Below are 24659 nucleotides of genomic sequence, written 5' to 3' on the forward strand. Positions count from 1 at the left end.
TTCAAACGAATGTCAAAAAATCAACACCCAAAAGTTAAACAATTTTTAACTTTGACGTCTAAATACACTATCTACATGTGGCAGCACTGAATGACGCCCACTTTTAATCGTCAAAATTGAAAATTTTTTAACTTTACCGCCATGGCGAAACTATTAGAGGTGGTCTCACTCTTACAATAACCACAAATCATATGGTGCACTCCGCCATATTGCCATAAAGCTGATCGTTGTTTTGCCAACACCCGCGTGTGTATACGTGTGCATTCATGATCGGAGAATATGCGAGAAAGAAGATAACAACAAAGAGAATGCAAACAAAAAACTCTTATCTTAATACCGTTAAACCTGGCCTCTGTTAATAGCTGTTCGCGTGAAACCACCTTTTTGAATCCGCCTTGGGTTGTGGGCATGACATAATTGCGAGGTAGTGTACGTTACACTACTGGCTGAGTATAATTTTTGCTCGCGAGTGCACTATCTGTCAACGAGTTTTGGTTGCGTGTGAGTATTATATTGTAGTTAAGAAACATAACACACACAAACAACGAAAAATGGCGCGAACTATTGGGTTGCCCAAAAAGTAATTGTCGGTAATATAGTAGTAATATAGTCGGCGTTGACAAATTTTGTCAACGGCTTGTGACTCTGTAATTGCATTCTTTCTTCTGCCAGTTATCAGCTGTTACTTTTAGCTTGCTTTAGAAAAAAAGTGCGCGAAATTTTGTTTACATTTGTTTGTTTGGCGTCAATTTTAATATGGGTACCACATGTATTGAAAGAAATTCATTTAACAAACCGAATCAACGCTTGTGATATGCACCTTAAACGCAATGAATTCGATCCGTATTTAAAACGAATCATAACTAGAGATGAAAAATGGATTGTTTACAACAACGTTAATCGAAAACGATCATGGTCCAAGCATGGAGAACCAGCTCAAACCACTTCAAATCGTAAAGGTCAATTGGTCAATCGTAAAGGTGTCATATTCCACCAGGACAACGCTAGACCGCACAAATATATGGTCACTCGCCAAAAACTGAATGAGCTTGGCTGGGAACTTTTGATGCATCCACCATATAGCCCTGACCTTGCACCATCAGACTACCATTTATTTCCATCTCTGCAGAACTCCTTAAATGGTAAAACTTTCGGCAATGATGAGGCTATAAAATCGCACTTGGTTCAGTGTTTTGCAGATAAAGGCCAGAAGTTCTATGAGCGTGAAATACTAAATTTGCCAGGAAGATGACAAAAGGTTATCGAACAAAATGGCAATTATATATTTGATTAAAGTTAATTCTAAGTTTTATTAAAAATGCAAAAATGCAACGCACAAACAACGAAAATGACGCGAACTAGTAAAATACACAAAATCGGGGTTACGCTCATCACTGATGTTGACAGACAGTGCACTCAGTATTTTGTTGTTGGGCAACTGCCACTACATGTAAATGAATATATCTTGGTTGAGGATATAAAAATGCAATTTCTCTACCAAACCGTCCGTCTTACAAAACCCTAAAAATTTAAAGTAAATCCTACCAAATCTGGTAGAAAAAGTCCGCAATGGCAACGCTGGCTCAGCTGAGAGCTACCGCCGCGTTTGAAAGTTTCTACAATACAAAACACAGAATAGCAAATTTAAACAATAAAAACAGAAAATTTTGGAACAAAAATTGCAAATTAAGCAAACAAAAAAAACTAATTGAAGCAAACAAAGTAATTAAATACAATCTGTCTTGGCTGAAAACAACAACTAGTTAATCGATGGCTTAATACAAAAAGGACCTAACTCGATTTTTTGTTAATTAAAGAAGAAGGAAAAAACTGACTTTGGCCTATTTTTTAAATCATCGAAATTTTGAGGATAAATAAAAAATACTAACTATATTTGTAGTTTCTTTACATAAGAAGAGAAAAAACGTATTTGGGGCTTTTTCTATGGTAGAATTAAATTTAGTTAGAAGTCCATCCTGGGCTATTTCTTGAAATCCTAATAAATCGGTGATTTGCTATTGCATTCACTTGATATTTTGAAGGAATGTTCATCTAACATGTTTCTTGCAGAATAAATGAAAAAACGCCATTTAGGAAAAAATCGAGTTAGGCCCTTTTTGTATTAAGCCATCGAAATGCTCTTATCATGTGTATGAAAGACATGATATCAGCTGAAATAATAAAAAAGCAAGCAATGAGAGAGAAAGTAAAGTATCTTACCGCACCAAACCGGACACAATGCGACCCCCCCAAATGCATAGTTTGAAGCAGCAGGCGGCCATTCAGATACGGATTGAGCATTTAACACATTGAGCGTACAACACACGCGAAGCGACCCACAACAGCATTTTAATTAGGACAGAGTGAATAAGAAATTTTAACAAAAAAAAAAAAAGAAATTTATGCAGAGGCGAGAAGTAAAACTTTGAACGAAACTCGCAAATTAAGCAAAGCAAAAGTTATTACTTCATATTTTATTACTCAAAGAACGCAAATAATATTGACACTTGCCTTGGTGGTTACGACATCAACACTACACGGTGAGCTAAGATTATTCAAACACAATGGAGAAGAAACTCCATAGCGGTATCCATCATCCCACATTGCGTCAGCTTCAAGAATCGGGATGTGAGATAACTCCACATAATCTAATGTATCCCGTATTCATACCATGTAACGACGATGCCGAGGAGCGTATCGATAGCATGCCCGGCATATACAGAAGAGGTGTGAATAAACTGAGAGTACATCTCGAACAGTTGGTGGCGAAGGGCTTGAGTTCCATATTAATATTTGGCGTCGTTGAATCGGACATGAAGGATGAAAATGCCACACATGCCGATTCGGAAAAAAATCCTGTTATCAGAGCTCTACCTTTGTTGAGAAAGTGGTTTCCAGATTTATTGATAGCTTGCGATGTGTGCCTGTGTCCCTATATGGCGCATGGTCATTGTGGCATACTGGACGAATGTGGTCTACGCAATGAGGAAAGCATTACACGCTTGGCCCAAGTTGCCGTGGCATATGCTAAAGCCGGAGCACACATAGTTGCTCCCTCCGATATGATGGACAATCGCATTAAGGCTATAAAAGAAGGCCTTATTAAGGAGAAGCTGGAAAATCGTGTCTCCGTGCTCTCTTACGCAGCGAAATTTGCTTCGAATTTTTATGGCCCCTTTAGGGACGCTGCGAAAAGTGCCCCAGCCTTTGGTGATCGTCGATGTTATCAATTGCCCAGTGGTTCCAAGGGTCTAGCAATGCGTGCCGTTCAACGAGATGTAATGGAAGGTGCCGACATGCTTATGGTTAAACCCGGCATGCCTTATTTGGACATTTTGCGTCAGACAAAAGACACATTCCCCAATCATCCGCTTTATGTGTACCAAGTTTCTGGTGAATATGCCATGTTCATGTACGCCTCCATGCATGGTGCTTTCGATTTGAGTCTGGCATTAATGGAATCCATGAAGGGTTTTAGACGCGCAGGTGCCGATTGCATTATAACATACTACACTCCCAATATTTTGGATATTTTGCAAACACAAAATTGAGACGGAGAAAAAAATCATCATCAGTCATTTGAGCTAAACTCATCATAAGTGTACTTACTAAGGTAGCTAAGTTCCTGGGTGGAAGAGATTTTTTTTTTACTATACACTGTCATACATGGGACATGGAACAATAACAAATGGAAAAATAAATGTACAAATGTCAAAGCCTAAGTGGCAGTCCGCTAGCAGACTCTCACTTGGACATTTTCGTTTACATTGATACCATTGGTTAATAAATGAAATGAAATGAAATGAAATGAAATAGGAGAAGAAAGATCCTTTCTTGTTTTCCTACCGTTGAAACATCCAGATCGCCAACAGCTTACGAATGTTCAAATCCGCTATTTCAGGGCTCAAAGAAATGAGAACCTACAGATTGGTACTATATTCACTTTTCAGAGGTGAAAACATATGTTTTTCACGGTTACTTTTTTGAAACACTTCAATTTAATGAGGGAATGCCCTACATAATGAAACCGGTAAGTTTTTGCCTTAAAATCTAATATAAAACAAAAGTAATCATGAACAAATTTCGTTGAAAGCGAGTATAATACCACCCTGGCAACGCCATGGCAGCCGGTTGTGCGCACCGGATTGACCCAATGGAACTTTTCAACGGCAAGGGCTGCCGCCTCAGTGTACGTGTTTGTCTTTTTTCGTCATGGGAGAGGCACATCCCGGAGTGCCTTCTCCGCACGTTTCTGGTCCGTGCCGGGATCGAAAAGAACCCCGGACCCTGGTTCTGTTCGGTTTGCCAGATTGATTGAGCCGATGGAATCCTCATCGGCAAGGTCTGCCGCCTCAGTGTACGTGTTTGTCTTTTTTCTTAATGGGAGAGGCACATCCCGGAGTGCCTTCTCCGCACGTTTCTGGTCCGTGCCAGGATTGAAAAGAACCCCAGACCCTGGTTCTGTTCAGTTTGCCAGATGGATTGACCCAATCGAACTCTTCATCGGCAAGGGCTACCGCCTTAGTGTACGTGTTCGTCTTTTTTCGTCATGGGAGAGGCACATCCCGGAGTGCCTGGAGTGGGTACATTTCCGTTCTTGCTCTGGCCTAACTTCACTACGGGAGTATAGTCATACTGGCTATGTCGCAAGGTGCTGTGCGAACATAGTCGTCGCCTTCGGCGTCCTCGTCGTCGGACTATGTGACCCCCTCGACCTCTCCTGTACGCAATTTATGCAATGATAGCATCCTAGCCCTACTATTGCCAGGCCAGTGCCGGGAAGTGTACTGTTTTTGCAGTTAAACTGCAACGGTCTCCATGGCAAGATGAGATTGTGGACTTTATGAGTCGGAAAAGCATATTGGTTGCAGCGATCTAGGAGACAAAGCTGACCAACATCTGCAGCTTGCACAGTTGTCACGGCTACAATGTGCTACATAAAGATCGCTCAAGGAATGGTGGTGGGGGATTGGCCTTCGTAATACACCATTCCGTGCAATATAGACCCGTCACGCCTGCGCATGGCGCTAGTGACCCCTACATGGGATGCATGGGGATAGCAGTCAGGTCCGGTACTGCCGAGATAGAGCTATACAACGTGTACATACCGCCGGTTGGTAGCTATATCCCAACTAATGGCCAAGTTTACAACCCCGTCATAAGTGGGTTACTATCTGGCTGTAATCGTTTGGTTCTAGGGGACTTTAATGCGCATCACACGTCATGGCATTCCCCCCTAGGTAACGACCAACGTGGCAGAGCAGAAGAAGGCTTCACCTTTTGCACGGTGAATGAGGATGCCCCCACTAAGATTACGAGGAGGTGCAGCCGCTCGCCAGACATCTCCATTGCATCCCCTGATCTCCTGAGTGACGTATCCTGGCAAGACGTCATTTTTTGGGGTCAGACCATTTCCCCATAATTCTCACCATCAGCCGACCACCCGACTTCATAACCTCTGAGCGCCGGACGTTTATCAATCCGAAGAAGGCCGATTGGGCTGGCTTCAGGGAGTATACCAATCGCCGCTTCAGTGAAGTGCCACCCTCCCTCGGATGTGCTAGTTGCCGAGAGGAAATTCCGAGACATCATTAACGCAGCAGCCGCTTGCTTTATACCAGCCGGTCGATTACCCCAGGTGCGGCACAATTTCCCGGGGCAGGCAGTGGTACTCGCAGACGTGCCTGATGGGATTCGTTGTATGGACCCCACTAACCCCAGAATCAGTGAACTGAATCTAGAAAAAAAACCGGAACATAAGCGGAATTTGTGTCTGGAACATTTGGAGCAATGTAACTTAGGCACCGGTTTAGGCAAGACCAATTGCTCCTTCCATCGATAATTTTTTTCGCATATAATGCCTAGAATTTTATGTTTGTTTGCGAAGGGAAAGTTTATGTTGTGGATTGACAGATCACCAGGCCTGCAGTTGTGTTTCCTGCAAATGTGCAGTATCGAGGACTTAGTGGATGATATTATGGCGCCCGAAAGTTTGGCTCAGTTAAAAATATCGGATAATATGCCCGAAAACAAATTGTTGGTGACATTGTTGTGTTTGGTAGGGCTTAATATATATAAATCATCCGCATAGAGACAGTGATATAAGTTATTAACCCTGAAGATTCTTGTGCTTATTTGATTGAAGGCAATTTGAAAAAGGATCACGGTAAGAGGTGAACCCTGCGGTATTCCGTAGTGGGTATTTATCGGAGTAGAAGTTATTAATTTTTAAGCGACAGCTTAGTCCAGTTAAGAAAGATTTGATGAAGTTCAATATTTTGTGTCCAACTCCCCATATTTGTAGAGAAGATTCCAGAATAATGTGAATGCCAATGCGGTCGAATGCTTTTTCAATATCAATAGCTAAGATGGATGCATGGTTTTTGGCAGAAAGTGTCGGTGTCGATTTTGAAAGCAACTTGATTTAATGCAATTAATTTGCGGCAGCTTAAAAACCATGATAATGGGCTAGCAATTATCCGCTCTAGAACTTTCGAGAGGCAAGGTAACAGTGAAATAGGTATATATCCGTAAAAGTCGGTCTTGCTTTTCCCTGGCTTAGGCAAGGGTATAATAATCGCGGATTTCCAAGACTGGGCTATGCAATCGTTGTTAAAAATAAGATTATATAGCTTAAGCAGTTTCGTTTCGTTTTGCTGGATAACGACAAGTTTTTTTATTAAAGCGTATGGTATGCGGTCGTGCCCAGGGGTATTCCCTTTTACTTTATTTAAAGCTAACGAAAATTCCGCCATGCATCTGTCGGTGTCAATAACTCGCCATGTCATATCGAGCATCGTGGGCACTCAGTATTTATGCAAGGGCCGATGCCGGCCGGCCTCTCACTGAGACTCTCCACTCGATACCGCTGATTGTCCGCGATTGCAATTGCAGCTACTCCGTTATTCCACCATGTGTCCATGTGTTCATGTGTTCCACCAAAGTGTCGTCTCTTAGGGGCAGGAAGTTGGAATGCACTTATTTGCGGCGGACCTAAAGGCTTTCGTGAAGTTGGCATTAACTTTATTTGGATTTGCTAGGGTAGAAACATTACTAAATTTCTCGTCAACTGAAGCCCTGTATGATGACCAGTTAGCCTTCTCAAGGTTTAGTCGGGGAATAACTTTAAAGTTTGACCAATTCGAACTGGTAATAATGTTGGTTTCTATCCTAGACTTTATCTAATCTTCGGAATACAAAGCACAATTCAAGAGATACAAGCATTTTAAGTAAAAAAAAACAGGGTTGCCAAGTTGTTATTTAGTATCCCATAGAAGGGGAATTTTGTTTCGAATAAAAAAATCATATTCGTTATTTTGTTTGTATATGCCTATTTTTATTCACGGTTTTTTGTTTTTCTAAAGTGATTTCGTGTATAACAAAAAGTAATATATATTCTTTTTTTGTACAATACACTTAAAGTTCAATATATGTTTGTTTTCGTACACAGGAATGTGCCTGTGAATGAATTAAGTACATTACATGGATGCGTGAAAACAATCAGTGGTTGTGGATGTTCTTTTTGATATCGAGAACTTCACCCTATTTGCAGGTTCTTTTTTTTAATACTGTGTGTATGTGAATTTGAACATTTATTATGGATTAGTTATCCAAAAATTTGTGCGAATATGTGTACAACGAATAATGTTGGTGAGGTTGTTCTTTGGATTTTGATTTTTTTCGATAGTGAGATTACTGCCGAATATGTTTTTGACGCCATATATGTGATGCCCTTATAAATACGAAGTAAGTATAATATATTAAAAGTGTGTTAAAATTAGAATGCTAAAATCTAAATGTTGTTAAAACAGTCTTTAAAATTGTTTAAAATACTTGTAAAATGAAGACAATTTTTTTCAACGTACAGCATAAAATTACACTTGAATATGTGAAAATGCCATGACGATTTCATCTGAAATGAAATAGGAATGCTATGAACTAAAAAAATATGTATCGGGATTTAATGAAATAAAACGAAATCCCAAGAATTTGAAACCTTGGATCGAGATCATAAGAGATAAACAATGCTTTGATATCCTTCCATACGCATTGTAAATGTTCTTTTCAGGTTTATAGCCGTATATCAGTAAATAGTCTGCCATGTATTTTTGCGAAAACTTAGAAATTGCGAGCACCTTTCGTCTAAACGAGACTTTCATTGGTCTGCTGTGTGAGTGAACCTTATAAAATTGCTCTGATGGCGGCAAGGGCGCGATACAACCTGCAATTTATGTCTCTTGTGGTTCGTTGTGAATTTTGGAATGCTCCAATATATCAGTATTTTGCATTGGCTCCAAATCAGTCTCCGATATAATCTCGGCTAGCCATTGCTCAATTTGCACCGGATGAAAGGACTCCTCATCACCACTACTGTTGGCCTCCAATATGATTTTGAGATTTTCAAAATTTTTCAAAATCAAACGGCGACCATTGCCATTGTGATTATCGCTTATATAATCGCTGTATGTTGAAGTCTGTGATGTTGAGTCGGCGGCAGTGGGCTGTTGATGATGCGTATCGGTTGAGGAACATTTTGTTCTTGTTTTCTGTTGTTGATTTATGGACCTTTTTATTTCATTCAGCAAACGATTATAGAAATCACATGTGACCTCATTGGAAGAGGAACAATCGACTGTGGGATATTCGTGATTGGTGGTAGTAGAAGAGCTTGACAAAGCATTGCTCTCTATGGGCGGAGGAGACACCTTTTCGTTTTTTGTTTGAGACTTTCGGTTTTTGTGTTTTTTGGAATGCGAACGTGAGCTATTGTTACTAGAATAGTTCGACAAGCTGTTAGGTGTAGTCACCTGGCTGGTGGTGGAGGTGGGTGATGTACATTCTTCCGTATTCGAACTTGATGACACAAGAGACTCCACCAAGGTCTTTGATTTTCCCGATTGTTTGTCTTTGCCCCTAGTAGAGGAAGAAGGCTCTTCTGCCTCCTCGCCATAGCCCGTATCGGCTGGCCGTTGATCCTGGGCATAGCTAACCGGAATCTGCGCTTGAATATTCTCCTCTGTCGAACAATTGATGGTTAAAGAGGCTATGTTCCTCAAGTTGATGGTGCCGTTACAATTATTGATGGTTATTTTGGGCTTAAAGCGTTTCTGCTTTGAATTTTGTTGTGTTTGGGAGTACTTGTTGTTGTGGCCATTCGAGTAGTGCTCAGAGTTTGCCTCCAAACTGGATACAACTTCAGCAATCGATGACTCCACCTCATCGTCGAGCTCTTCAAGATTGAGCGGTGGCACTGGATTATCCCTCTTGGTTTTTGTTTGTTTTATCAACTCTTTGGCCTCCTTCAGCGTTATATTTATTATGCTCTCATTAACCATTTTCGCATTGCGTTCCATCAGGGTTTTGTGGTGCGAAAAGTCAACAACAATACTCTCCTCCTGCTCCTCCTCGGGGCCCTCTTTTATGCTCTGATTGAGACCCTTGAACATGGTCTCATGATCATCAGAGGGTTCAATATAATCCTCGTTCTGGTTTTGTAGCGTGAGATTTATGTTGGTCAACTGAAGGCGACCAAAGCTACGTATGGCTGCCAGCAGCTCTTGCTCATTGTCCCCGAAAAACTCAATGGTTCCGGGCGTTATTTTATCGGGATCCTCCTGCTGTTGCAGTTGCTGTTTACTTGTGGTATTTATAACATCAAGTTGTCGTAGCAACAACTTTTCTCGCATCAACAAAGCAGACTTTAGATCAGCAAATTTTTCAATGACGTCTTGTTTTACCTGCATTGCAAGAAACTCATCGTTTTAGTAAAAGATATCCATTTTTACGCGACTGTTGCACTTACCTGGTTTATTAATTCCTGTGAAGCCATGATATAATGTGTATATGAAGTCCTATACAATTTTCTATTCTCTAAATCTATGATAAATCTAACTATGAATTTATCTCGTAAGTCAGAGATGACAAATAGTAGTCGATACTCGATTAACAAGACGAGTAATCGATTTCTTGAAGTTCCAGAAAACTATGCCGAATAAACAGTTATTTGTAACGCCGTTAAAAACAACCACGAAGGTGATTTAAGGCTCTATCACACTACATGTTCTTGTCGTATGATATGTCACTGTGTACAACATGCAGATTTGCCACATTGGAAAAACATGTAAATACATATCGGGTAATACCAAGATATTAACCCAGGTAGTGTACAGCATTCAGCTGAATACAATATTTTCTCAATGTGGATTTAATAAGGTTGTCTCACGCGAGCAGCTGTTAACAGGTTTGACAGATATTAAAATGTCAGATTTTTGTTCACATTCTCTCTCGAATATTCTCTGCTCATATACGCACACAAATTTCTTTGTGTGTATTGGCAAAACATCGACCAGCTTGATGACAAGATGGCGGATTACAACATATGATTTGTGGTTGTTGTACAAATGAGACCACCTTTAATTGTTTCGTCATTATCCTACACCATTCATTCTATAGGTACAACACGATGTGTACAGCATGCAGAATTGCCACATTTGAAAAACATGAGAATACAAATCGGGTAATACCAAGATATATTAACCCAGGTAGTGTACAGCAAACAGCTGAGTACAATTTTTTCTCACAAAGTTTTGGTTGTGCCAAGGTGGATTTAATAAGGTTGTCTCACGCGAGCACCTGTTAACAGCCGGCCAGGTTTGACGAAATTAAGATGTTAGATTTTTGTTTGCACTCTCTTTGTTGTTATCTTCTTTCTAGCATATTCTCGACTCATTTACGCGTAGGTATACACACACGCAAACAAATTTCTTTGTGTGTGTTGGCAAAACGTCGATCAGCTTGATGACAAGATGGTGGATTGCACCACATGATTTGTGGTCATTGTACAAATGAGACCACCTTTAATTGTTGCGCCATGTGTGTGCGCAGATCGTTCTGGCAATTTGCGAGCCCCACTCCATATACGCACATTCTCGACCCCTTCACGCCCTACTGACCGCTTGGGAGTAATTTAACATAAGTAAGTTTCTATGGCGCATCCTGTATTTATATTAGCTGTGTTTTATTTAATCTAATATCTATATGACATTGGTTATGTATTGCATATACGAGTAGAGCGTGCTCTAAACGGCAAGTATTTGTCATATGTATTGTTCTTTTTTATTGACATGTGTTTGTTTGTATGTTCGATGAAAATAGAGCTCTCTTAAAATCAATAAAAACAAATAAAAACGTGCTAAGTTCCGCTGGGCTGAATCTTATATACCCTTCACCATGGATCCCATTTGTCGAGTTATTTTCCCGGTTTCTCTTTTTAGGCAAACCAAGGATAACAGTAAAGAATTGCTATGCTGTTGGAGCAATATCAAGTTATGGTCTGATTCGGACCATAATTGAATTGAATGTTAGAGACCATAGAAGAAGTCATTGTGTAAAATTTCAGCCAAATCGAATAGGAATCGAATAGGAATTTGCGCCCTTTATAGGCTAAAATAGGGAGATTCGTTTATAGGGGAGGTGTATCAGGCTATAACCGATTCAGACCATATTTGGCACGTATGTTGAAGGTCATGGGAGCAGCCGTTGTACAAAATTTCAGCCAAATCGGAAAATTATTGCGTCATCTAAAGGTTGAAGAAGTCAAGATCGCAGATCGGTTTATATGACAGTTATATCAGGTTATGGACCGATTTGAACCTTATTTGCCACAGTTGTTGGAAGTCATAACGAAACACGTCATGCAAAATTTCAGCTAAATCGGATGGGAATTGCGCCCTTTAGAGTCTCCAGAAGTCAAGACCCTAGATCGGTTTATATGACAGCTACACCAGGTTATGGACCGATTTCAACCAAAATTAGCACAGTGGTTGGATGTCATACTAAAACGATTTCAGCTTAATCGGATAAAAATTACGCACTCTAGAAGCTCAAGGAGTCAAGACCCAAGATCGGTTTATATGGCAGCTATATAAAAATATGGACCGATATTGCTCATTTACAATCGACCTACAGTAATAAGAAGTATTTGTGAAAATTTCAAGCACCTAGCTATATTCCTTCGAAAGTTATCGTGTTTTCGACAGACAGACGGACGGACGGACATGGCAAGACCGACTTAATGTGTCATGACAATCAAGAATATATATATATATTTCATGGGGTCTTAGAAACATATTTTGAGGAGTTACAAACAGAATGAAGAAATTAGTATACCCCCATCCTATGGTGGAGGGTATAAAAATAATAATATATTATTCCAAATTCGTTTTTCACATAAAATTATTCATATGTATCATAGGTCACCGTAGCGCAGAGGTTACCATGTCCGCCTTTGACGCTGAACGCGTGGGTTCGAATCCTGGCGAGACCAACAGAAAAAAATTTTAGTGACAACATTTGTGAGGTACTATGCCATGTAAAACTTCTTTCCAAAGAGGTGTCGCACTGCGGTATGCCGTTCGGACTCGGCTATAAAAGGGAGGGTCCTTATCATTGAGCTTAAACTTGAATCGGACTACACTCATTGATATGTGAGAAGTTTGCCCCTGTGCCTTAATGGAATGTTCCTTGGCAAAATTTGCATTTGCATGTATCACACTATGTGCATTACTTTTACATATGCTAAATGTGACATGTCACATTTAGTCTGATAGCAGCTTTAAGGCTGGTACTATATTCACTTCTTGCAATATATTTCGCCTATTACTTTTTTAGATAGTAGTTTTTAAAGAAAAATAACTTGCTGATTTCATTCGCTCATTACCTACCAGCACTGAATGGAACTGAAATAAAACACGGCATGTGTAAGAAAAGTTCAACAGCTGGAAGAGATGGCACAGTATTTTCTGCAATGGCAGCCCTGCTTGATGAGAGAGAAAAAATGTAGAATTGCTCTTTTGTACCGGGTACTATGTTAGTTTGACTATTCAATGTTCTGTATTTTTTATAAATTTAAAATAGACATATTGTTACATAAAAATAAAAAACAAATATATTTGTACTTCAAATGTTCCTTTAGTTTTTTTAAATATGTTACAAAAGAATATAAAATTCGGGAGACATTTAAAAATTGTTAACCGATTACTCGTAATTAAGAATGACCTAAACAAGAAACCCATTCGTTGAGAGAGCTGAACATATGTTTGAGAGACAAAATTAAATTCTCTCTCCATGCCTTTGTTAGGGTGGCCAACAAGTTGTGTATTGTAATTCCCATTGTATCTATGACAACAGGAAGTAAATCTTATTGGAACTGTTAACGGTTATATTTATCTAATACGAAGCAAGCAGTGAGGCCGATCCAAGAATTGTATTGCATTCTATTTTTTTTATATTTATATATGTCCATCAATGCTATAGTCCCCAAATCCTCAATGTAGTTATTCTATCTTATACGGCAACACGGTTGCAGCTGACTGTGTGTTGGTTTGTGGTACATTTCATGGATTCGCGAATTCATGTATGCAATTCATTTTCAACCGCAGTGTGCGTGTTGCAAGCGATGTTGTTTTTGTTGTCAGATGAATGATTGAATGGGATTTTAGGGTATTTTCATCAAGAAATGTGGCCATATTTTTTTTGTGGGATTCAGCTTATTGTTTCATTCCGCTCTGACTCTCAATTCCATTTTCGTGGAGGACGGTCATTGCTTCCTTCCGCTTTCCATCCATTTCACTTTCGTCGACCCTTCCATCATTCTAAAGAAAATCTGTTCCAATTGGAATTGGAGGGTGGCGTCGCCGACTCTTTGATTGGGTTTTAGAGTCTTTCCGCCGAGCAAGATTTTGGCCGGGCCGCCGACGAAAAGCTTCGGCTTCGTTCTCTAGTTTAGACTCAAACGAGGAAACAACGAAATAATAATAAAACCATCGGTTGCCAAATCAACATAGTTAGCCGCCTAGTGCACATCTTATTCGTTATTCTTTTGTTCTTGTTGTTGTTATTTTCGTTTTTCGTTGTTCATTCATTCCTTTAATTTTTTTAATAAAACTTTGATAATTATTTTTTAGAAATTTTTCTTAAAAGCACTTTGAAAAAAATTTGCTTTGAAATAAAATTTTTTATCAAATTTTCTGTTTATCAATAGAATGTTGACAAAATTTAAAAAAGTTGTAAAATCGAAAATGTTGTTGAAATGTTATCAAAAAGATGAAGCATGTAATTGATAATTTCACAAACAAGTGTAGTTAAAGATATTAAAAAAAAAACAACGAAAAAAATTGCATCCATAGAAAAAGTGTTATAACTTGGCCCATATAACCAAAACAACAAAAAAAGAAAAAAAAAATTATAGGCAAGTGCAGTGCATTTTGAAATCGTATCTTCTATCTCAATAAAATAAAACGCGTGAGTGTTTCTTTCGACGACGTTCGCGCAACGTCAACGTTGACGCCGTACACAAAACAAAAAGAATATCAACCAAAAAGAAGAAACCGTAAAAACGAGTCATCATTATAAATTTTTTAAGTTGTTTTGTGTTTTCCTCATCAGCAGGCAGCGGAGCCCCCACAACAAGCAGCAAAAACAAACGAAGGTAATAACAAAAAAAAAAAAACACAAAGTAACAACAAAAATAGTAGTGGTGAGAACAACAATAAGAGAGATATCAAACCCTACCATAAGATAATACTTAAAGCATAAAAACAATAAGAAAAAAAAAATAAAATAGCAAGAGTGTGACGAAATCATTGCTCGAAACTGCCTTCTACGGTTCTTTAAGAATTTAAAGTTAAATTTGAAATTTCTACAATGCAGGTTATTAGCTTTTCTTGGTTGGTGTCAGAGCTGAGACTTTTTCCAATATTTCTGTTTCCCACTTTACACGTTTGTGCGATATTGCTTTTGCTGTTGTTATACATGAGGTCGTTTTGCTTTTGTTGTCTGTTTCAACAAACGTGAGTGTGCTTTTGTTGTTGCTGTTGTTGCCGCTGCTGCCTTTATGTCATTTGGTGCATTTAGCAAGCAAAAGTTGGAGAGAGTGTTGAATATGTGTGCGAGTTTGTGAATATGTTTGCGCCTGAGTGTTTGCTGCCACTGCAAGCCAGAAAACATAGGAAAACAAACTCCACAACAACATCATCACCACAAAGAAGCACAGCACAAAATAAGAGGAACACAGCAGTAGCAACAATATGCAACAATAACAACAACAACAAAGCTAAAGTGCAAAGTGTCATTCACGCGACAAAGAAGAAGAGGGACATAAAAAAAAGAGAACGACCCAACGAACCAACACTAGAACAAAGTGTGGAAGCAGAACACACAAAATAATGAAAAAAAAGAAACAGATAAAATCATAACAGGTCAGTAATGAATAAACTCAGGCCTCGAAAAAACACCCGATGGTTAAATTTAATAATAAAAGGCAAAAAATTAATGAACGCGTGTGTGTTGCGTTGTTGTCGCATTGTTAAGTGTGTTGTGCAAGTGCGGCTTGTGTCTGTCTGTCTGTCTGTTTGCCAGTGTTTTGTTGTTGTACTCTTCTGCTTCTTTTTTGTTCTCATCTATTGATGCTCACAATAAAAACATGCTGCCATGCCATCCATACTCCCCCATTTGTCCCCTCGTCATGGCTGTGCCACATTGAAAATGGTGGTTATGAGTTCTGTCCCAAAACCTGCAATCTGAACTATAGTGACAAACGTCGTCGTTACGTGCTCCCAATGACCGGTTTATTGCTTCGATTTTGCACAATTTTTATTCGTATTTGTAGGCCCCCCTCTCTCGCCCTCCACCTTTCTTCTGCCCTTTGTGTGTGTGTGTGTGTGTGTGAGTTGTTTGGTTTATGTTTCTGCATTGGAGTGGTGTAAAAAATTGTTTCCAAGAAATAAATTTGATGAATTGATTAAAAATGCATAAAGTTTGTGGCTATATTGGCTTTCAATGTAATTGGGGGAAATTTTTAAGTTGGTTTTTGCTTGTGTTTGTTTGTAATGTCAGTTTCTTATTTTCGGGAATTAAATAATTTGGTAAAACAAAAAGTTTTTGCACTAGATTCCTTTGCACAAGGAACATGGCATACAACAAGGTAATGAGTAATTCTTGGAAAGAACCGGTCAGTAGGAAATAGAAAGGGTTTAGCTGTAAAAATGTTATTGGAATATTGGCATTAGAATTGCGATAGTAAAAATTCTGTTTTAAATTTAAAAATTTATAAAACCAATATATAACACGCAAAAGTTCAGCTGGGCCGAATCTTGGGTACCACCTATCATGAATACGGATGGGAAGTTGTTTCAGGAACTAATACGTTTCAATTTCTGAACATTGTAGTAATGTTCAGAAATTGAAACCCGATTTGGCTGAAATTTTGCATGAGATGTTTTATTATGACTTCCAATAACTGTGCTGAGTATGGTTGAAATTGGTCCATAACCTTATATAGCTGCCATATAAACCGATCTGGGATATTGAGTTTTTGAGCCGCTAGAGGGCATAATTCTTATTCTAATTCTTTTGTTATGACTTGCAACAACTGTATTAAGAATCGGTACATAACCTAGATATAGCTGCCATATAAACCGATCTGGGGTCTTGACTTCTTGAGCCACTAGAGGGAGCAAATATTATCCGATTTAGCTGAAATTTTGCATGGCGTAATAATTTGTTGATAATGAAAGGGGGCGAACCCTCTCCCCCGTTACCCCAAAAACACCACCCAAAATCAAAAGTTGACCGATAAGGACAATATGGGTATCAAATGAAAAGTATGCGGGTGTAGATAACGAATCTGGCTTACAAATTCAAGTTGAAGTATAGGGGGTCACCCCACCCCCACAGAAACGCTCAAAATGGGCACATTAGCCAATCACGGATATACGACACTTTGTTCCGTATAGACTGAAAAACGGCAGAACCGATTTTCTCGAAATTTTCGCATATTGTGTAGCATGGTCTGGAAGGAAACATATGCTATATAATTTTTCGATAACGGACGCGGGACAGACCCTCCTCTTTATGCCAAAAAACAACCCAAAATCAAAAGTGGACCGATCGACACAATATATATATCAAATGAAAGGTATTGGAGAGTAGAATACGAATATGGTATAAAAATTTGAGTCTAAGTACTCATTGGGCCGCCCAACCCCAAAATTCCCCCAAACAGACATATTGGACGTTCATTATCAGGTGGAGGCGGACCCTCCCCCTTACCACAAAAACGCCACCCATACCCGAAAGTAGTCCGATGGTCACAACAAGGGTATCAAATGAAAGGTATTGGAGACCAGAAAATGAACATGGTATTAAAATTTGGGCCCAAGTACCCAGATATATTCAAAGTTCATATTAATATGACACTCAAATGAAAAGTATTAGGCAGTAGATTACAAAAATGGCATACAAAATTACGGAAGGTCGCCCACCTTCAAATATCCCCAAATAGGCATATTAGCCGATCATGGCTATATGGGACTTAAATGAAAGGTATTTGGGAGTAGATTACGAATATGACATTAAAATCTGCGTTCAAGTCTAGGTGGCGCTTTTCCTCCTAAAAATACGTCAAATGGGGTTTTTGACCTATTATGACAATATTGGACTGAAATGAAAGGTATTTGAGAGTAGAAAACGAATTTGTTATCCAATTTTGGAGCCAAGTGTTTTGGGGTACGCACTAAAGCACCCCCTAACCTGAACTTCAGTTCCGTTGGGAATAAAGAAAGAATTTGTTATCTATTTTCAGTGCAAAGCGCCGGTGGCCGACCCAGCCCCAAAACACCCTCCAAACGGTTCATATTTACTGGCCATGGCAAATTTGGGTTCAAATTAAAGGGAAGGGAAGTCTAGCACGAATTTTATATGTATATTGGAGTCGAAATGTCTGAGGTGCCATCCCTCCCCTAAAAAGCACTTCTCATTTCCCTAATTTTTAAAAACACCAGGAACCGAGCAGGAGCAAACTTCTCACACATCAACGAGTGCTTTCCGATTGAAGTTTAAACTCAATGATAAGGGACCTTGTTTTTACAGCCGTATCCGAACGGAGTCCTCGCAAATGTCGCCAACCACTGCCTTGTCGGATGTTCTGCACTGCAAGCTCATTTATTGACCAATCTTCTCAAAACTTCGTACAACGATTTCCTCGACGACTGTCTCAGTATCTGAGAAGTTTGCTTGAAATCGGTTCAGATTTAGATATAGCTCCCATTCAGATGATCGTCCGATTTGCAGTAATATTGCATGAAATTGTCTTTTTTTAACCGATACTCTCGAAATTCGGCTGGGAGAATTTTCTTTTGACTCTCGACAATAGTGTTGAATTTCATAGAAATCGGTTCAGATTTAGATATAGCTCTCATATATATATATATCGCCCGATTTTTACTCCTAGAGTCATTGTTAGCGCATTTATTGGCCAATCTTCCCAAAACTTTGTACAACGCTTTCCTCGATGACTTCCACATTATCTATTAAGTTTGGTAGAAATCGCTTCAGATTTAAATATAGCTCCCATGTATATTTTCGTCCGATTTGCAGAATATTGCAATAAAATTGTCTGTTTTTAACCGATTCTCTCGAAATTCAGCAGGAAAGATTTTCTTATGACTCTCAACATTAGTGGTGAATTTCATAGAAATCGGTTCAGATTTAGATATAGCTCCCATATATATGTTCGTCCGATTTGCAGTAATATTGCAATAAAATTGTCTTTTTATAACAGATTCGCTCGAAATTTGGCAGGAAGGATTTTCTTATGACTTTCGATACTACTGATGAATTTCATAGAAATCGGTTCAGATTTAGATATAGCTGTCATTTATGTATATCGCCCGATTTTCCCTTCTAAAGTCACTGCAAGCAAATTTATTGACAAATCTTCCCAAAACTTCGTACAACGCTTTCCTCGATGGCTTCCACATTACCTATTAAGTTTGTTCGAAATCGGTGCAGATTTAGATATAGCTCCCATATATATGTGTGCTCGATTTTGGGAAATATTTCAATAAAGTGCTCATTTGTTAACTGATTCTCTCGAAACTTGGCAGGAAGGATTTTCTTGTGACTCTGAACATCACTGGCGAATTTCATAGAAATCGGCCCAGATTTAGATGTAGCTCTTTCTCGCCCGATTTTCACTCCTAGAGCAACTGCAAGCGCATTTATTGGCCAATCTTCCCAAAACTTTGTACAACGCTTTCCTCGATGACTACCACAATATCTAAGAATTTTTATCAAAATCGATTTCGAGTTAGATGTAGCTCCCATATATATGTTCGCCAGATTTTGGGTAAATTATTGTCTTTTGCAACCGTAGTTATCTTGAACATATTGGCTTTGCTCGAAATTTGATAGGGGGGTTTTAATAACCCATCGGAAAACATCCGCCGAATATAATACCCTACCCCATAGGGTAGGTGTAGGGTATTAATAAGTGTGCACCGCCCGACTTTTGCCTTCCCTTACTGGTTAGAGTTTATGTTAGCTCCCGTGCACGTTGATTCGCTAATTGTCGCCTGTTAGTCTAGAAATTTTTAGTGCGATTTTTATTATTTTCATGTACTGTTGTCAATTTACTTAAATTTCCATGAAAAGAACTTTTTAGGAATTTCAATTTCCAATTCAAATTTCTTAAAGTTCTTTTCTTTCTCACATATCCTTACCGATTGGCCTCTTTGTATTTGCTCGCTCCCATGTTGAAATACCTCAAGAACTTTCTTAGAACACTCTTCCCCACCTTCTCGTTACTCAAGCTATTTTAATGAGAAACATTTTTAATATATTCGTATAATGTGTTTTTCTATTTCTATGCCAGACTACTCTACTTTCATTTTCACAGGCCTTTGCTCTGATTTTATGTCACGAAAGCAGTTGGAATCCCCATGTACCATCAATAACCCACACTCGCCTAAAATATGATTTTTTGCATAAATTATTTGATCTCTTTTTTAGTTGGGCTGGGGGGTGGGGTGGGTTTGAAAAGACAGGTCTGGATTCACTGAATTAACAATTTGCTAATTTAGTGTTGTTTGTATTTTATATTCATAAGTTTTACATTTATCTTTTATTAATTGGTCGTGCTTACTCCATTCTCCCTCCCCCTCGCATTGTGATTGTGTTTGAGAGTTTCAACGGTTTTTGTTGCGTTTCTCATTCGTTCGCTTAGTCATACAATGTGCACAAGTTTTTGTTTATCTTCCAATTGATGAAGTGAGATTTTAAATGATACAACAAAAACTACCGCAGATAAACAGAAATTAAAAATAACCAAACTACAAATAATGTGTGTAAATAAATAGCAAAATAGTACAACGATGAGGTGATAAAAAGTAGGGAACGATTTTACTACAAAAATTGAATTGTGTGTAAAACATTCAATTTTGCAACATTTTTATTAATTGGCACTATAGTTTTTTTTATAAAACTAGCCCATGCAAAGCATAACAATACAAATGCCTTTATCTGAATCCCATATGATCTCTACTGGTCTATGAATTCGCTCGGAGGGTCATTAACGTTTGGGTGTTAGATATACTCCATTCTTAAGAGTCTTTATTTTAGCCCGATTTGGTCATGATGTTCGATTTGGGGATGTTTTCGGGGGTGAGGTGGTTCCCTAGACACTTGGCCCTGAAAAAAGTATCTGCATCGTGCTCTTCTCTCAAATACCATTTATTTGAACTCCATATTGCCATTGGTTTAAGGGGTTGAGGCGTCCTCAAACATTTGGCCCCCAGATTTGTACTTTTTGGGGAATGTTTTGGGAAAGGGGCCATGCCACGTCCCACATTTGGATATCAGATTCGTATTCTGCTCCCAAATACCTTTATTTGAGGCCCATATTGCGATGGTTAGTAAATATTTGTTATTTGTTATTTTTGGGGAAGGTGTAGACTCCCAGACTCTCCAAATTGGTTCGGATAGTGGCAATCAATTTTGTACTCTTCTCCCCAGTACCTTTCATTTGGTCCCACATTGACATAGCCGGTAAATATGTCCGATTTAGGGGTGTCTTGGGGAATGGGATGGTTTCCCAAAAACTTAGCCCTGAAAATATCTCACCATCGTGCTCTACTCTCAAATATCATTTATTTGAACCCCATATTGCCATTGGCCTCAAAATTGGATATCAAATTCGTTTTCTAAACTCAAATACCTTTATTTAAACACCTTATGGCAAAAGTCAGCAAATATGTCCGGTTAGGGGTATGGGTCCTATAAACTATCAATATCGTGATCCACTCCCTTTAAGACCCACATTGTCATGGTGAGCAAATACATCCTATTTGGGGGTTGTTATGAGGTTTTGACGTCCCCTAGACAGTTGGTACCGAATGTTGATATCAGATTCGTGGCCTACTCCCAAACACCTTCCATTTGAGCCCCATATTTCCATAGTCGGCAAGCATGAGCGTTTTGGCAGCTGTTTTTGGGGGATATGGCGGCTGTTCAGTAACTTGACCCTGAAAATATATTGGGTTGCCCAAAAAGTAATTGCGGATTTTTTAAAAGAAAGTAAATGCATTTTTGATAAAGCTTAGAATGAACTTTAATCAAATATACTTTTTTTACACTTTTTTTCTAAAGCAAGCTAAAAGTAACAGCTAATAACTGACAGAAGAAAGAATGCAATTACAGAGTCACAAGCTGTGAAAAAATTTATCAACGCCGACTATATGAAAAATCCGCAATTACTTTTTGGGCAACCCATTATATCGGATTCGTGTTCTACTCTAAAAACCCTGTTATTTGAGCCCCATATTGCAATGGTCAGCAAATACGTCCCATCTGTCTGTAGTTATGGGGGTGCGGTGGCCCCATACACACCTTTTCCCGAATATTGATATCAGACAATGCCAAGGCAGCCGGTTGTACGTACCGGATTGACCCGATGAAGTCCGTCATCGGCAAGGGCAGCCGCCTCAGTGTACAACTACTGCTACAACAACAACAACAACAACATTGATATCAGATTCGTGCTTTACTCCCAAAGACCTTTCATTTGAGCCCCATATTGCAATGGTCAGCAAATACGGGGGTGGGGTGGCCCCATAGACACCTTTTCCCGAAAGTTATATCAAATTCATACTTTATTCCCAAAGACCTTTCATTTGAGCTCCATATTGCTATGGTCGCAAATTTATCCTCTTTGGGGGTGTTTTTGGGAGAGGCGGCCCTCCAAACATTCGGTCCCACATTGGGATATCAGATTCGTATTCTACATTCAAATACCTTTTAGTTAAGCCCCATATTGCCATGGTCAGTAAAAAAGTCCTGTTTGGGGGGATTTGTTGGGGAAGGTGTGGACCCCCGGAAACTTGTTCCCTCATTTGGATATCAGATTCGTATTCTACTTGTGAATACCTTTCATTTGAGTCCCATATTGCCATGGTCGGTAAAAATTACCGATTTAGGGGTGTTTTGGGGGTTGGGGTGGTTCCCCAAACACTTGGTCCTACAATTGGATATTAGATACGTTTTCTTATCCTAAATACATTTCATTTGAGTCCCATATTGTCGTTATTGGTCGAAATATATGTTTGGTAGATTTTGGGGGAGGTGCGGTTCCCCAAAGGTACCCTATCTGAAATTTGGATACCAAATTTTTATTTTTAAGTTACAATAAGAGAGCACACAAAATTTCGTTTAAAACACACCACCCATCACCGAGATCTGGCGTTTCTGAACATTAGGGTAAGGGGGAGTCCGCCCCCCCTTCAGATATCAAAAAAAATGTTGTACCCTATTTTCACCACGGGATCATTGTGCACTATCAGTGAAAATTTCAGGAAAATCGGTTCAGCTGTTTATGAGTGTATAAGGAACACACAAACACACAAACATACAAACAAACAAACCGACAAACAAACACAAATTGATTTTTATATATGTATAAGACTGCCGAACCGGGCCCGCTCAGCTTCGCCTTCTTTAACTCTCTGTAATATCTTTTTAGGGTTGGGACACTTCGCCCTAAATGCGGATATCGATTTCATGCCATTGTAGGCTACGATGCTGAACGCGTTCGAATCCTGGCAAGAAAATCAGACAAAGCGGTGTTTATCGCTCTTAATGTTGGCGACATTTGCAAGGTACAATGCATGGTCATTTAAAAAATTTTCGCCAAAGAGGTGTCGCACAGCGGGATGCCGTTCGGACTCGGCTATAAAAAAGAGTTCCCTTATCATTGAGTTTAAACTGGAATCGGAAAGAACTCATTGATGTGTGAGAAGATTTTCCCTGCTTGGTTCCTGGTGTTTTTAAAAATTATGGTAATGAGAAGTGATCTTTAGGGCAGGGACATTTCGACTCAAATATGGATATCAAATTCGTGCTGCACTTCCAAATCCCTTTAATTTAAGCCTTATATTGCCATGGCCGGTAAATATGAACCGTTTGGAGTGTGTTTTGGGGCAGGGGTGGCCACCGGCACTTTTTACTGAAAATAGATATCCAATTCGTTCTTTATTCCCAACGGAAATGAAGTTCAGTTTAGGGGGTGCTTTAGGGCGTACCCTAAAACACTTGGCTGCAAAATTGGACATCAAATTCGTTTTCTACTCTCAAATACCTTTCATTTGAGTCCCATATTGTCATAATGGGCCAAATAACCCATTTAACGTATCTTTAGGAGGAAAAGCGCCATCTAGACTTGAACGTAAATTTTAATGTCATATTCGTCATCTACAGCCTAATACATTTTATTTGAGTCCCATATAACTATGGTCGGCTAATATGCCTATTTGGAGGTATTTGGGGGTAGGCGACCTCCCATTACTTGGACCTAATGTTTCATGCCATATTTGTAATCTACTGCCAAATACTTTTCATTTGAGTCCCATATTGGCATGAACTTTGAAAATATCTGTGTAGAGGAGTTTTGGGGCTGGGGGTAGGGGGGGTTTGGCCCCGCTGGTTACATTGTGCCCATCGGACCACTTTCGGATATGGGTGGCGTTTTTTGATATTTAAAAATTATATAGCCTATGTTTCCTTTCAGACAAACGTACACATTCTATGAAAATTTTAAGAAAATCGGTTCAGCCAAGTATCATACGGTCATAATGGGTCTATTGACGTTTTTGAGGGGTGGCATGACCCCTATACTTCGACATGAGTTTGTATGTCAGATTCGTTATCTACTCCCGCATACTTTTCATTTGATACCCATATTGTCCTTATCGGTCCACTTTTGATTTCGGCTGGTGTTTTTGGGGTAATGGTGAGCTTAAACTTGAATCGGACTGCACTCATTGAGGTGAGAACTTTGCCCCTGTTCTTTAGTGGAATGTTCATGGGCAAAACTTGCAATTTTGGTGAAGGGTCCACCCCTTCCGTTATCAATAAATTATAAAGCCTATTCCTTCTTCCTGACCATATTCGTAATCTACTTCCGAATACCTTTCATTTGAGTCACATATTGCCATGATCGTCAAATAAACTTATTTTAAGGAGTTTTGGGGCTGAGGCGGCCCCCCCGGGTACTAGGACCCTACTTTTATTATGAAATTCGTACTCTACTCTTGAATACCTTTCATTTGAATTCCATATTGTCCCGATCGGTCCACCTTTATTTTTGGGTACTACTTTTGGGGTCCAATTGGTTTCGATGTGTTACAAACGGGGGGTATACTAATTGCTGTATTCCGTTTGTACCACTTCGAAATATTGATCTGAGACCCAACAAGTATACATATTTTGATCGACTTGACATTCTGAGTCGATTTGGCCCTGTCAGTCTGTCTGTCGAAAGCACACTAACT

The 24659-nt window shown here is 39.2% G+C and overlaps 3 protein-coding genes across 6 annotated transcripts in view; 2 read left to right on the forward strand and 1 right to left on the reverse strand.

The window, feature by feature from the left end:
- Window positions 1-2192: 2192 nt before the first annotated feature.
- On the forward strand, window positions 2193-3708 carry LOC106093540 (delta-aminolevulinic acid dehydratase). The gene has a single exon (XM_013260603.2). It carries the CDS (start codon window positions 2565-2567, stop codon window positions 3549-3551), a length of 987 nt encoding a protein of 328 aa, XP_013116057.1. The 5' UTR covers window positions 2193-2564; the 3' UTR covers window positions 3552-3708.
- Window positions 3709-7311: 3603 nt separating this feature from the next.
- Window positions 7312-9936, reverse strand: LOC106093539 (probable serine/threonine-protein kinase dyrk2). Its single transcript, XM_013260602.2, has 2 exons — window positions 9803-9936; window positions 7312-9737 (listed from the first exon to the last, which is right to left on the reverse strand). Exons 1-2 carry the CDS (start codon window positions 9827-9829, stop codon window positions 8229-8231), a joined length of 1536 nt encoding a protein of 511 aa, XP_013116056.1. The 5' UTR covers window positions 9830-9936; the 3' UTR covers window positions 7312-8228.
- Window positions 9937-13814: 3878 nt separating this feature from the next.
- LOC106092868 (palmitoyltransferase app) overlaps window positions 13815-24659 on the forward strand; it is a 448575-nt gene continuing 437730 nt past the window's right edge. For all 4 annotated transcript variants that reach the window (XM_059360946.1, XM_059360942.1, XM_059360945.1 and 1 more), the window contains exons 1-2: window positions 13815-13887; window positions 14042-14488. The gene's annotated coding sequence lies outside the window, so the exon portion shown is untranslated. The remainder of the gene's footprint in view (window positions 13888-14041; window positions 14489-24659) is intronic.

Source organism: Stomoxys calcitrans, chromosome 1 (assembly GCF_963082655.1).
Source record: "Stomoxys calcitrans chromosome 1, idStoCalc2.1, whole genome shotgun sequence".
NCBI classification, from domain to species: Eukaryota; Metazoa; Arthropoda; class Insecta; order Diptera; family Muscidae; genus Stomoxys; species Stomoxys calcitrans.